At 38.9% G+C, this 14,927-nt stretch overlaps 1 protein-coding gene across 1 annotated transcript in view; it reads right to left on the bottom strand.

The window, feature by feature from the left end:
• The window catches only part of LOC129810432 (histone-lysine N-methyltransferase trithorax), a 58,984-nt gene that overhangs the window by 9,602 nt on the left and 34,455 nt on the right, over positions 1-14,927 (bottom strand). The window contains exons 4-5 of the mRNA XM_055860900.1: positions 12,044-14,343; positions 1,841-7,587 (exon numbers count right to left, since the gene is read on the bottom strand). Coding sequence (XP_055716875.1) covers positions 1,841-7,587; positions 12,044-14,343 — 8,047 coding nt within the window. The remainder of the gene's footprint in view (positions 1-1,840; positions 7,588-12,043; positions 14,344-14,927) is intronic.

The following is a 14,927-nucleotide window of genomic DNA, read 5'->3' on the forward strand; positions in this document are numbered from 1 at the left end:
AAAAGGTTCAAAAAAAGTTCGTAAAATTTTGCCATTTGTTCGTAAATGTTCGTAAAATGTTCGACAAGAAAACAAACATTTACGAACAAATGACAACGTTTTACGAACATTTTTTGTGTGTTTACGAACATTTACGAACAAATGTTTGTAAAAGTACAAAAAATGCTCGTCAAGTGATCATGTTACGAACAATGTTTGTGAAAAAAGTACAAACTTTTACGAACATGTTTGTGGGTTATACGATTCACGAGCATTTTGTAACTCCCCTATAGGAATTCACAAACATTTACGAACATTTTTACAAATTTTTTTTTCTGTGTAGTAATGCATGTCTAGAAATTTCCTTGCGGGAGCGGAAAGGCCTAATTCCTCTATGGAATGTTGTAACTACATTAATAATTAACTCCCTCTCTACAGGGTGGCTGAAAAAAAAATGCAACAAACTAAAGCGCTATATTATCCTCATTTTATGTTCAACTTTTTTGAAATAAAGAAAAAATGGTAGTAAATACGTCAAAATTTTAGAATATTATCGGTTTTGTTCAATACGATCTTATTTTGATTCGACTATGGTCTTAAGTCTGTCAAAAAATGCATCGTAGTTTGCACGAATGTGAGCCTTCTGAATGTCCTGCTATTCACGAGGAAGGGCTGTCTTCAGCTCATTGATACTTTGCTACTTTTTAGTCCTAACATTGACCAACAAAATGCCTCTTTGAATATAAGAACAATTTTCTTGTCATTGTTTTCCTAAAATGAAGTGCGAAACGTTTTTTTTTAGCCAAATCTTATTCGGAGCGTGATTTCTGAGACGTTGTCGAGCCTTGATCGAACTTCCATTACTTCTTACTAAAATTTTTGTTTGTCCACGAATCCAACACTCCTTCCAGGACAATTTCCAGAAAAACATTAGCATTTGTTTTGACTGTACAGACTAAAAACCCCAGTGGAAAGCGATAATTTGTCTTCAAGGAAGTCCAGACCTTCAAAAGGGTGGTCCTTGACTTCCGGTGGTCATTAGAACGTCTAAATTATCGTATGACCTTTCCTTCAGATAGACACAATTATTTTGTTTGCACATCAATTGCTCAATTAAAAATTTTTCTTATTAGAAAAGATGACATTTCTGAAACTGACCATGAACGTGCAAGCGAATTTACTCTGTCGTGGATCGAGCATAACTTCTTTATGAGGATCGACGATGACTCTTCCTTTTCAGGATTTTTGAGGCTTCATATAGAGGTCATTTAACAATATTTATTTCATGGTTATTTGCGATGTTTGCGATCTATGCGTCTCAGAGATCGTTTGTTTGCAAATGTGACGCAGATTTTGTTCAATTTGCTTCTTCATTTTATGAACGATGACTAGTGATGAAGCAATATTTTTTAGACCTTCACCAAAGCATTTTAAAATGCTACTAGTATCCTTGTATCAAGTTATGTTTCGAAAAACGGAAAGTTTAATTACATTCCGGTTTTGAAGAGCTCTAACGATAACTGCTTCCGAATTTCTTGCAAAATATAGCGACATTAAATTGTCACGTTTGAGTTCCATTACGGTTTAAAAAAGTTCTACAAAATATTATCCAAAATGCTTTTGTAGGCTTTTAGCCAATAAAATGAACTACCACTATGCAAGATATGAAACCGCTGTCACCAGCGGTTTGACAGCTATGCGCACTGAAAGTTGTTGCATTTTTTTCATCCACCCTGTATGCATTGAAATATTTATCAATCTGATTCAAATATGTTTTTCACGAATTAAGTTTAAAGAAAAATTACATTTGCTATGATTCTATCCCGGTGTCCCCTATAATTAGGAGGCACAAAAGACTCACCTGGGAATTGTAATTTCGCTGTCAAGCTGAATGGTCACAGGAGCGGGTTGTTTCCGATGCCTGGATGCCAACCAGCTGAACATGTCATATTCCGATCGTCCACCGTAGGGTTCACATCGAGCCGCCCCAAAAATGTTCTCTTTAGTGTCGTCAATGTCGATAAAATGGGGAAAGAGTGGTGCCGTATCCTTGTTCATTTTTCTCTCATGGTATTTGGGAATGTAGTTTTTGCACGTTTCAACACCCGGCAATTGCTCAATCAGGTACCTCAGAGCATTGGCCTTTAGTCCTAGCATCTGATATCCACTCATATCAGCCAATGGACCATCTGGCAGGGATGAAAGTCCATGAGTTTTCCTAGCAATTTGCACTGATTCAAAGACTTTATCCCAAATGTCAGTGATTGAAGTAGATTTATAGTGAAATCCATCTTCTGACTGAATTTCATAGAGCATTCTTGGTCCTGGAGGAACTTTTAGTGGTTGCAGGGCATTCAATGAACGCTGAATTGTGTAAGAATTCCTTGGTTGAGGCTGTTTGAAGGTGACATCATCTGATGCAGTTGTGAGTGGATTGAGATTCTCTTTTTGCTCAATTGTTTCCTCTTCCTCTTTCATCGGTGTATCATCCACAATGACATTATTCTTATTGCAATCCTCCTTGTCGAGATTCACAAGAATCTCACAGATTTTCTGTTTCACCTCAGGCGTTGAACTTTCTGATGAACTCTCATCTTTATCGTCCATTGATTTTATTTGATCAAATAGATCAGCTTGTACATCGGTTTGGAAGAGATTTTTCAAATTGAGACTTGTAGGTGAAGTTGAATCTTTTTCTCGTTGTATTTCAACATTTTCAAAGTCCTCTTCGAGGATTTGTGGTGGTTCTTCTTTTTCAGTCTCTGCAATTATTAACTGTGGCGATGGTAGATCAGCCATAACGACATCTTCTTTGGCTGGGATATCTTCTACTTTTGGCGGAATGACAGGTTCATCCACTTGACATTTGGGTTCAGGTGGCGTTGGTGGTGATTGACGTGCTTGAATTGTCTGCATTGGCAGTACACGATTAGTAGGCCTTGAATTTGTCGTATTGTTCCCATAGTGACACTGTTGGATGGGATTGACAACATTTGTTGGGACATTTGAGTGATGAGATGGTGCATACGGAGCTGAAGGGAGTTGTATCTGAGGAGTTGGTGTGGAATTTGTCTGGTATACATGAGAATTTTGTTGATTCCTATTCAACGGGGTGAAAACGACATTTTCTTGAGGAGTACTGCTGTCATTGCTACTTCCTGACAATTGGATGATGTTCTGGTTAACTTTCTCTTGCTCCACTGGGAAGATTTGCTGATTTGACTGCTGCGACGATACCATTTGACTCTGCATATTGTTCTGAGCCACTGTTGTGATAATCACATCTCCCACAATTGAATCACTCTTGGTCACTTGATTAATGGGTGTTGCAGGAGTTGGCTTCATGGTAAATGTACCAGCTTTAGGACGATTTACCGATGTCCTTCCAGCCACGGGTTTTGTGATTATTTTGGGCTTAACAGTGGCTGAATTTACATGTGTCTTGGCAATGGGTTTGATTATATTAGCTGCCCGTTGAATTGGTTGAACTGAATTTGGTGTTGTGACAATTATTGTCTTAGTTGGACATGGTTGAGTTTCTTGTAGTTGCATTGTTGCCTGTTGGAATACCGGAGTACTGGTACTTGAGGCAATGGCGATTGTTTTGGGTAGAATCACCGGTTGAGCTTGAGGCTTGGGCATTGACGATTGCTCCACATTGACCACATTTGCCGGCAATGATGGCATGACTTTGTTAATCACTTGTGGTTGTACCTTGGTCATGACAATTGGAGCAGTCTTGACGGTGGGTTTGGGCGGAGAAATGGGTCTCATTTGCTGAGTGACCTGTGGTGGTTGTGCCTGAATTTGAGGTAACACCTGAGGTGTTGGCATTATTGCTGGTGTTTGTTGCTGTTCGGGCATATTATTGAGTACGACATAGCCACCAGGTACTTCCATAATCGGCTCAATTTTACTAGCCTGAAACACTTGGGTGGTTGTTGCGGAAAAACTTGAATTTTGACTTAGGACACCCTGCATAGCCGTCGAGACGAATTGCTGTGATGACATCACAGTATTCTGGACAATTGTCTCAAGGCCATAGTACACTGGTTGACTGGTTAGGTACATACATCCAGAATTTGGATCTTGTACCATCTCCAGTGTGGGTGTATTGCCCAATACCATTTGTTCCGTTGCCATCATGCCACATTGAATTGTTGTGGCTTGAGGCTGAATCAGCGTACCAATCACCTGAGGCTGTTGCGGTTGAGCCAATTGCATCGTCCCAGATGGTAACACCTGTAGACCCGATGCTGTATTGGCCAACACTAACTGCCCACTGGTGTCTGTTTGTAGCTGAAATGCCCCTGGAACAATTGGACTTGGTGTCAAAAATTGTGTCTGAGGCTGTTTATAATCACCCGATGGCATTGCAATATACTGCATTCCATTGTTATCCGTCACATACTGCACAAGATTTGCATTATTGTTCATTGGCTGAACTATTATGGGTTGTGGTGGTTGAAAGACAACCCCGGGATTTGTGGTTGCTGCAGTGGCAAGTGTAGTGGTTGGTACAGTTTGTTGTGGTCGAATGATGGGCAAATGGCTAGAATTGACAATTTGTAGGGATCTTGCATCGGGTTTTGTGACAATCTTTTTCATCTGAATTGTCTGATTTTTGGTCGTTGTTTGACGACCTTTCGGCTTGACCACAGTCGTTGCTGCTTGCAGACGTGGTAGGGCCTGTTTCTTGATACCCTTATCTGCTGGCTGTGGTAGAATGATCTGATTCTTCTGTGGTGTTGTGGTTTGCATCGATAGTGCACCATTTGGACGAATTGGTGCCGGTGCTAGGGTCATTATTTGCGAATTATTGCCCGTGCCACCAATTGAAATGATCTGCTGTGATGTACCATTTCCACCTGGTTGAATGATGCCAGAATTATTGAAATTCTGAATATTTAGTCCTCCTGACAGTTGTATTGTTGGCTGAATGGTTGATGTTTGTGGCAAAATTCGCTGGGTCTTTTGCAGATAATTGGAATTCATGTCATTGTATTGACTGATATTTTGCAGTGGAAATACTTGCTGCTGAAAATTATTAACACCAAGTTGTTGGGTGAATTGTTGATTTTGCGGTGTAGTCGTCATGAGAACATTGGACATACCACCAGTATTTATTTGACCCAACTGATTCACCCCACTAAGTGGTACCGTTTGTATCTGCGTGGGATTCTGCAGTGATATCTGACCACCACCCTGAATGGGAATGATATTTTGCAGTGAACTTGGTATGGTGATGGTATTTCCACCTTGATTGGGTATTGTCTGAATACCATTCATATTTCCACCACTGAGTATTTGACCACTAAAATTCTGCATTATATTTTGTGGTTGAATGGTGGAAATTGTTGAGGAATTGCACATATCTGACACGGTGACTGTTAACAAATTATTTGGTGCTATTGATGCCACTTCAGCTTCGGGTGTATGGGGATTGGCTTCAGATTCTGATTCACTGGTTGACATGGGTTCACATGTCATTAGATGTCGCTGAAATGAATCTTGAGTGCGATATGTGCAATGGCAACGGTCACATTTCACCGGATTGTCACCACAAGTCTGATCAAATGTCAAAATGTGATGACCAGCAGCATACTGTGGTCCTGGTGATCCACTCTCACTTCCACTACTTATATCATCCATACCATCCAATTGAGAAATTTTCAATTTCTCCACTGACTTTTTTTCACTAGTACCATCTTGGCTATTTTCACTGTCAATCTGCACCAATTTCTTTGCACTCCACGTAATTTTCCGATCACCACTCGTAGCCGCTGCTTTGATATCTGGTCTGCCCAGTGATCGAAAAACACTCTCAGGCAATCTCAATTCCTGCAACATTGACACTTTCCGCCGTTTAGACACTACTGAACTCTGATCCACCTTGCAATTCCACGTCAAACTCGATGATCTCTGATGATTGCGATTTCCACTGACACCCCGTGAAAATACTTCGGATTTACTCCGTTTCAGCTCTTTGGACATTGTTGTGGACATTGGACGTGAAGCTGATATTAGTGGATCTTCAACATGAGCCACAGCCGATGAATTACTCCAACCCTCCATTGGTTGATTATTAATATCCTCCTCCGAAATGTACTCCTTTGCATCCTTAATCAATTCACCACCAAAATAAATTTCACTCTTTGAATCCATCGCCACGAGATCCTCATATGTCATTAATTTCGGAAAGATATCCAACATTGATATACCATCCAAGATATCATGAGGTAAATCTTCAAAGATAGCTTCTTTAATTTCCGGTGGCAGAAGATCAGCATTGCTCTGTGGTTCTTCATCATTTTGCTCCTCAGCATTATTGCCCATGGCTTCAAAATTTTGTTTCACCTTCGTATCACCCCTCGAATGATCTCCATTTTCATCTCCACTGCTCAAGCTACTATGCCACTTGGCAATTTGACTCAATCCCTTTTGAATGATCTGAGCATGCGATGAATGATCAACTGTGAAATTTTTTCCCAAATCCGTACAGTGATTCGATGAACTACACTGTATCGAAGTTCTAATGGTGTACTCAACAATCTTCCACGGTTCCTTAGTACTCCAATACAATCGAGTACATAAAAAATCACTTGGAACTATCACATCAGTCAAGTCAGACAAAATTGGCACAAATCGTCCAATATTCCGTACAGCTAGGGATCCAATGGCAAATTGCACTTTTCCAGGTTCAACAGATTTCTTCCTCCTTCGATCCAATTCCACATAAACCGGTCGATGTACATCAAAATCCCCCTCAGGATGGCACTTTTTCTTACTACTTTCACCCTCATGCCTCGGACAATAGACAGTTTTGTCTGACATGAAGACACATTTGGCCGATCGTGCACACGGATAGTGAAAATGTTCACCACAATTCTTAACATTGCACCCAACTGTTGCCCCTTTATTCCCACACTCTGTGCACTTTATCATTCTCCCACGCGACACGGCACTGTGAACATTTTGCAGTGATCCATCAATCTCTTCAAACACCTCTGCTGACCATAGTGCACAATTTGTATGTACCCAAGAATTCTGTCCACAGTACAGCAATCTACCCTCTTGCCATTTTATCTGTTCGCCCATTTGCTTGCAAAACAGACAAATACGTTCATCAACTCTCTCATACTGCCCATAGAAATACTCATCACCATCCTCCGGAATATCCACACTGGGCACCATTTGATCACATTCCATGGTCATAGTCTCAGGATTTGTGGTAAAATCACAGGAATCGTACATATCCTCTTCAAGAGCATCAGTACAGGCTTTTGTTTCATTCTGAAACCAGGGAAATGTTTCACTGAGAATCTCCTTGTAGGCCGTCACAAGATCATCACATGACACCGTATTGATAATCTTGAGCATGTCATAGTTGAACTCTTGCAGGGACACATAGTCATTATCATTGATTTTGCGCTTGATGTCAAGGAGACTTGGTGAAGATGTGGCATATGCCAGTTTCTGCTTAACACCACAGAAACATTGAGTATTTTGCAAAGATTCACTTCCATTTGTTTCACTCTCTCCTCCATCGAGATTCTTCTCTACTGGACTACTGTCAGGGAAATCAGGTTCATCGGATAATGTTGGACTCTGTAGAGAAATATAAAAAGAAATTGTAAAGAATCTCAGCAAAAGACCAGAAGGGGAATTCTGTAACGCTCTGACAATGTCATATGACAAATTGGGTTCCAATCTTAGGAGAGCTTTTCCGAAAATGCGATTCTGTAGCCGTGACATTGTCATTTCAGCTCACGTGGCATTGTCAGAAGTCACATATTTGAGATTTTGTAAAGAATCTCAGCAAAAGACCAGAAGGGGAATTCTGTAACGCTCTGACAATGTCATATGACAAATTGGGTTCCAATCTTAGGAGAGCTTTTCCGAAAATGCGATTCTGTAGCCGTGACATTGTCATTTCAGCTCACGTGGCATTGTCAGAAATCTCAAATATGTGACTTCTGACAATGCCACGTGAGCTGAAATGACAATGTCACGGCTACAGAATCGCATTTTCGGAAAAGCTCTCCTAAGATTGGAACCCAATTTGTCATATGACATTGTCAGAGCGTTACAGAATTCCCCTTCTGGTCTTTTGCTGAGATTCTTTACAATTTCTTTTTATATTTCTCTACAGAGTCCAACATTATCCGATGAACCTGATTTCCCTGACAATAGTCCAGTAGAGAAGAATCTCGATGGAGGAGAGAGTGAAACAAATGGAAGTGAATCTTTGCAAAATACTCAATTGTCAGGGAAATCAGGTTCATCGGATAATGTTGGACTCTGCTGGCAATTCAAATGACAATGAATTTTGTTAAACAAATCAACCGAGACGTACTGTAAAGGGATTTCATTAAAAATTCAATGAATTGCATTTTCGAACTCATATGATATGACAAATATAGCTCGTTTGGCATTGTCAGGTTTCGAACTCACGCGGGAAAATTTTACGAAAATTACAGAATTCCCCTACAGGAGACAGTTTGTAAAAAAAAAGAAAAAATGAGGATTTCGAGTAGGGAAAGGCTTTCAGGCATCGCACACACTCTGGCTTCGAACACTTTATATTTTTTCTCATATTATCTCAGATCAGATTCATTAAAAAAATATGGGAAAAATGTTAAGCGTTTGAAGCTAGAGGGTGTGCGAAACCTATAACTCCGCCTATAAATATATTTAAGACACATCCTTTTCAGGAGGTATATTTACATTAAAATAAAAATATTCACTTTGCTCTTAAATTTTGTAAAAAGTTTGTCAGTAATAATTCACATATTTCCAATTTATAAACAAATTTGAGAGAACTTTATTCACATATAAATAATCTCAGTCTTATTAGAATATTTTAGTCACGCCTATTTATACACAGGACTCGAGTTAGGATGTTGCCAATAGGATAAACGATCCCTCGTATCAGGAGACTTTCATATTCAAGAAGTTTTGGAAGTCTTACGTCGCGGTTTCAATTACACTGTTTGTCTCCAATTAGAAACTTTCCCTTGTCTCCATTTGGATCAATATGTTTCCAATAGAAGCATTTTACGCTCGCGTATTTTTCTTCGTCACAATATCGTCACAAGCGACACAATATTAATAAATGAAGAATTAGAGTATTTGTTAAAAGTCGATCTGCAAAACGCGGCTTCAACACATAAATACAAAAAAAAAGTTGAACGTGCGTCTTTCCAATTTGTACCCATTTAGAAAAATGTATGTTTAATACATAATTATCACATAATTTTCAATAACACTATGCAACAAATTGAAAACTTTTTTTTGGCACATGGATCTCACATGGTACGTTTGGTAGAGTCGAGTCCCCTGATCAAGAATCTGTTCTTGGTTTTTCTCCTATACGTCACAATTTTCTTTAATTAATTTTTTTTTTGGTTTTGCTGTTTTGTCTCATATTATCAATTATTCATCCGGTTCTAGTGTACAGAACTTAATAAATGGGCATCCGTTGGAAATGTAAGTAGGTGTGCTTCAACTTGAAAATTATGTGATATTTTTTCAAAAAATCCTTGGGGGCGGAAAAACAAAATCAAACTAAAATTTCCCAAAAATGACCTAAGAAAGCAAATTTTGAAAAATCATATAAACTAAACTAAACTAAATATTAATGTACTCTCTTCAGCACACAATAGATTCCACTTAGTACATTTTTGCCATAGAAAACATTCAGCTCCGATACCTCTAAATGCCTTATTTTTTGATTTTTGTCAGAAAATTTTCCAAAAGAAATGCTCCTTTTTTATCCAGATTGTTACCATGTGGGGGAAGGAGAGGTGGGACGTCTTTGGAATGTATGGATGAAATGTCCGCTAGGATGGTCTCTAAAACATATTCAAAAATGAAAAGCATCGATGGTTTTGTTCTTCAGATATTCCTAAAAGAGTGGTTTCTGGAAGGGAAGGATAGACGTTGGGATGAAATTGAAGTGACATTTGGATTCCTCGGATCAACTTATGGGGGGGGGGGGTACTCAGAACATTTCAAGTCGATATCATCATCAGTTTGTTGCGAAAATAAGTGGCAAAAATTTGCAAGATTTAATGTGTTTTGAAAATGACAAAAATCAAAAAATAAGGCATTTAGAGGTATCGGAGCAGTATGTATTCTATGGAAAAAATGTAGTCCTAAGTAGAGTCTATTGTGTGCTGAAGAGAGTACATTAATATTTAGTTTAGTTTAGTTTATTGATTTTTCAAAATTTGCTTTCTTAGGTCATTTTTGAGAAATTTTAGTATGATTTTGTTTTTCCGCCTCCAAGGATTTTTTGAAAAAATATCACATAATTTTTATGATGATTTTGCTTTTTGAACGCAGGAAAAAAGGTCTAGGCTCTCAAGTTTGTCAGGAAATATGAGGTGTTGGACTAGCTATTAGAATATAATGGCCATGGATTACATTCATTAAGTAACTTAAAAAAAACAACTTTTAATCAGCTGCAACCTGCAGCATTACGAAGCTGCAAAACCTTTCCCAAAGCTTCAAATAATATTGACAAAGGACATTGGGCAAAAGTAAGCTGTGAGCTGATCCAACCCTTCGCCAGAGATGGGACAAGGCGGACTAGGCCCATTTTTTTGGTATAAGTGTATGACTTACCGAGACCCAGACCCAAGTCAAAAAGAACTGTCAGTCCTTGGGAAGTTAATGATATCCTTATGAAAATTCACAACTTTCTCAATTTATTACTCGAAAACGGCTTAACCGATCTTAACGAAATTCTGGTCAAAGTCGATGTTTGACTTAAGCTTTAAATAAATATTTATAGATTTTCCTTCTGACTGCTCCACCTGGTAGTTCCCATACAAATTTGTCCTGTTTTAAAGTTATCGAGCATTTCAAGGCAATAAAATGAAAACTTTTTTCGTGTATTGGGAAACCATCGGTATTTTCGGAGTTCTTGGTGTGTTTGCAACATATCTCCCGAAGTAACTTTACAGTCCATCACGTAAAGTTTCTAAGATAGCTTAAAGTCAGAGTGTTCTTAAGAAATGGATAGGACTATTTTATGAAACTTTCTTTTTTCTCAATAACGGTGTATTGTAAATTGGTGGCGCAAAAGAACGATTTCGAAAGAAGAACTCAAGAAACATTTCTTAGAAGAAACCATTTCCCTATCTCTCCATTTTCTTTGTAATTATCCAGATTTTCCTCAAATATCGTCGAATATCCTTTAATTGCATAAAATGTTGCATCTTTTTGTCTCCTTTACAGAAATATTCTCCTTATAAAAGGTACTAGGGTTGTTGAAAATCACAGAGTTGAAAAGGGGCCGTTATCAAAAAAAAAAATCCAAAAAGTTCAGAGTATAGTGGTTTTCTTAACATATTTTTACTCTGAACTTATTATTCAAAGTTTCTGAATAACGATATCTTTTAGGGCCCTGCGACCTTAAGAGGTTTCAACTATTTTTTCAAGGAAAATATTTCTGCATTGGAGACATTTCTCTACAGACAATCCTTCCGTTACTATATAAAAAGAGTTCTGTTCTGTAAGAAAATACGTCACATATGTTTTATGCTTTAGTGCAGAGGTGTGCAAGAAACCGTTGAAACCGAATTAACGTCAAAATAAGTTTGTTATAGTAGCGTTTTGACCATTGACGTACATGTTTCATTTGACGTTAATTCGGTTTCAACGGTTTCTTGCACACCTCTGCTCTAGTGCATTTTCTACATACTTTTGGGGTTGGTCCCGGAACAAAAGTTGTTACCTTTGCCAATACCTATTCGATGGTATAGGTCTCATTCGTGGCGAAAGGTTGGACCATTTTGCCCATTTTGCCCATTGTCTTTTAGACAATTTGTCTTACTTCGTTCTAGAAAAAGCCAATAATTAATTATAGAGCTTTAATCTGATAAGAAAGCTTCTTTTGCTGAATAAATGTATCCCGGTCTTTTTTGTTTTCAATCCATCATATCAAGGGGCATGGCTTAAAATTATAGGCGGAGTTTGCACTACAACTTTCATTTAAATTTTTAAAATAAATATTACAATAAAAAGAAACGAAAAAATAATGCTGAAAGAGAATTACCTCAACATTTCCTTCGGTGAGTTTCTTGAACTGGATACTTCTGCTGGACATAATGGGCTGACATGCACATATATTGGATTTCTTTCTAGGACTGAGTTTAAGCAGTGCACACGCAGGTCTGCTCTTGCTCAGCATTTTAACCACACTCAGGAGACCCGATTTGAATTCAGCCGCAACGGCATCACGCCACATATCCACCATTGGATTGTTTTTGGAGCACTTTTTGCAAATGAATTCTATACTCTCAGGAAGTACTGAGAGCATATTGTACTGCTCATCGGTGAGTCCTTCGCATTTGGCATGAACCCACCTCTTACACTCTCCGCACTCCATCATTTTCAGGTCAAAGTCATTGTCTTCGTAGCACTTCTGACACAGTGGACAGAAGTTACCCTTCTGCCTCAGCTTAAAACATGCCGTGCACATTGGAAGATTCCCCACAAATTTCGTCACATTTGTCGTACTACAGCTCTTACATTTGAGACAATTGGCACAAATGAGGGGTCGATCGGCCCCAAGGAGACGTTTACTCGTTCCCAGGCACGTTGAATGGTAGTTCTTTTGACACTTTTGACATTTGACTTTACTCCCTGTGGCCATATTGCATGTATAGCAAACAGTACACCGTGGACAGAGCCAGTTTAATCGATTTCTCACACTTTGACTATTATTGCCTCCACCACTTGTATCCAAGATACTGATGCCCGTGTCATCGAGTGATGTTGGCTTGAGGTTATACTCATCCTCAACACAGTAACTGTGATAGGGTTCACAGCAGCAAATGCAGAAAATTAGTGGATCTGATCCAGCACTACCGCACAGGAAACAAATGGCACGCAATGGTACACTCTCCGACAGTATAAGTCCAAATCCCGTCTGACTCACTTCAGCTGGATCATAATTCTCCCAGAAATCTATGGATACCATTGGGGTTTGCACAGCAGTCAGCTGCTGAATACGTTTTGTGGCATTCATTGATGTCACCCGATTTGTCAGATTTGTAACATTGTAAGTAGGCCTTGTTATTTTTCTTGTTGGTTTCTGAGATTCATCCGTGAGACCTTTTTTCTTGACCTCTTCCTCTGCTTCTGTTTGTTTCTCCGTGACAACTGCTACTACAGCATCAGCCTCATCATTTGGACTATCAATAGGCGTAGCTGGTGGACTTAGACCCAAATCCGGGGAATTAGGATCTCCACAGTCTGTACACATATCACTGGGTTGATTGACAATTGTAGCCATTTCGACCACTTCGTTTTGGGGTGAATCTGGCCTTGGCGGTGTATCCAGATTCTCCAATGGAGATTCACTTGGAAAGGTGGCAATAGGCTGACCAAGAACTATCGATGCACTTCGACAGACATGCTTCACTCTTGGTCCCTTCAGGTCAATCCTTTGCCTTTTGGGAGCTGAAGCATCACTGGATACCGTCACATCTTTATTCCCAGCACCATTCACCTGGGGCTGTATTTCATTCTTCTTTCTACTCAATTTTGTCTTATCTTCAGTACTCTCACTGACTGTACCACTGACATTAATCACAGAATTGTTACTACTCATTTTCACACTGGACTTCCTATTTGCACTCTCTTGTTTGCACCCTTCTTCAGGATTCGTCTTGGCTTTTGTCATCACACTATCCCCCACAATACCACCCCCCGTATTACCCGAATGTACCATTATAACAGGTTTTTCACTAATTGTGGGCACAACAAGTGGACTACTGCCAAATGTAGCATTATTTTCCACAAGTGGATTGGAAAAGGGGAGACTTTTGGTTGTTTTAAATTCAATATCCAACATACGTTCAGTATTTGGTGGATTTGAAAAGATATTATTCATATTATTCTGATTTTCTGTCTCACGCTTAATACTGAATTTGGATGAAACACCCAATGTATTGGCTTCAAAATCACGCATTGTCACAGGTAATGTGGCAATTAGGCGTGCCTTCAAACCCGAAGGAACTTGGAAGGATTTAATGCATCGTTTCAACCAACAGGCATGACATCGTTCCTTTAGTGTTGCCTTCAGTGTCTTGAGATGCCCACCACGTGGCATCGGTTGAATTGTACATGTCCCATCGCCTTTTGTGCACTGCATTGGACCACCTGATTGGCAATTGACACCAGACGATGCAGCCAATTTTTTGATCATCTTTGAGATGAACTTCCGACATGCCTCACAGGAATTTATACCAAATTTCCGACACTTTTGTGCATATCTGCACGATGAAACCGTTCCACAGATGCCACAAGTTGTAGATGTCATTGAAATGGATGAAGACGATGGTAGAGAAACTGCAAATGCATGAAAGAAAGGTATAAAATTAAATTGATATCACCTCTTTGAGCATTTACAAAATTTTTATCTAAGGTATGTAGACCGAAAAGTAGACTGAATTTTGTGCCATTCAGTTTCTTTTAAACTAATTTATTATAAAAATTATTGCGGTTTTGTGGACGCGTAACGACTCTGGCCATATGAGGCTTTTAAATGATATTTTAGGGTCCTCAAAAGTGAGAGTGCTATTCCAATGAAAAACCAGTGATAAGCTTAGATCAGCTTATAGAGGTGCGATTCCTTCATTGCAAATTTGGAATGTGGCAAACTCGAACGATATTTATACATAAATAATGCAAATTTCGTTTAATTCTTTCACGCCATTAGGGTCATATGACCCGAGGAAAAAACAATTTTTTTTGACTATTTACATTAATTGAAATCTATCTGTTTGTGCACGACATCATAATAGAAGGATGTAAGATACTTGGCTAATTTTCTCAAGACTCCAGATATTCAGGAAAAGAAAATATTTGAGATCAAAAATCACGAATTTCGAGCTTTGTGAAATGACTTTTCTTTTTCAAAATTTTTTTATATT

This window comes from Phlebotomus papatasi, chromosome 1, assembly GCF_024763615.1.
Source record: "Phlebotomus papatasi isolate M1 chromosome 1, Ppap_2.1, whole genome shotgun sequence".
NCBI classification, from domain to species: Eukaryota; Metazoa; Arthropoda; class Insecta; order Diptera; family Psychodidae; genus Phlebotomus; species Phlebotomus papatasi.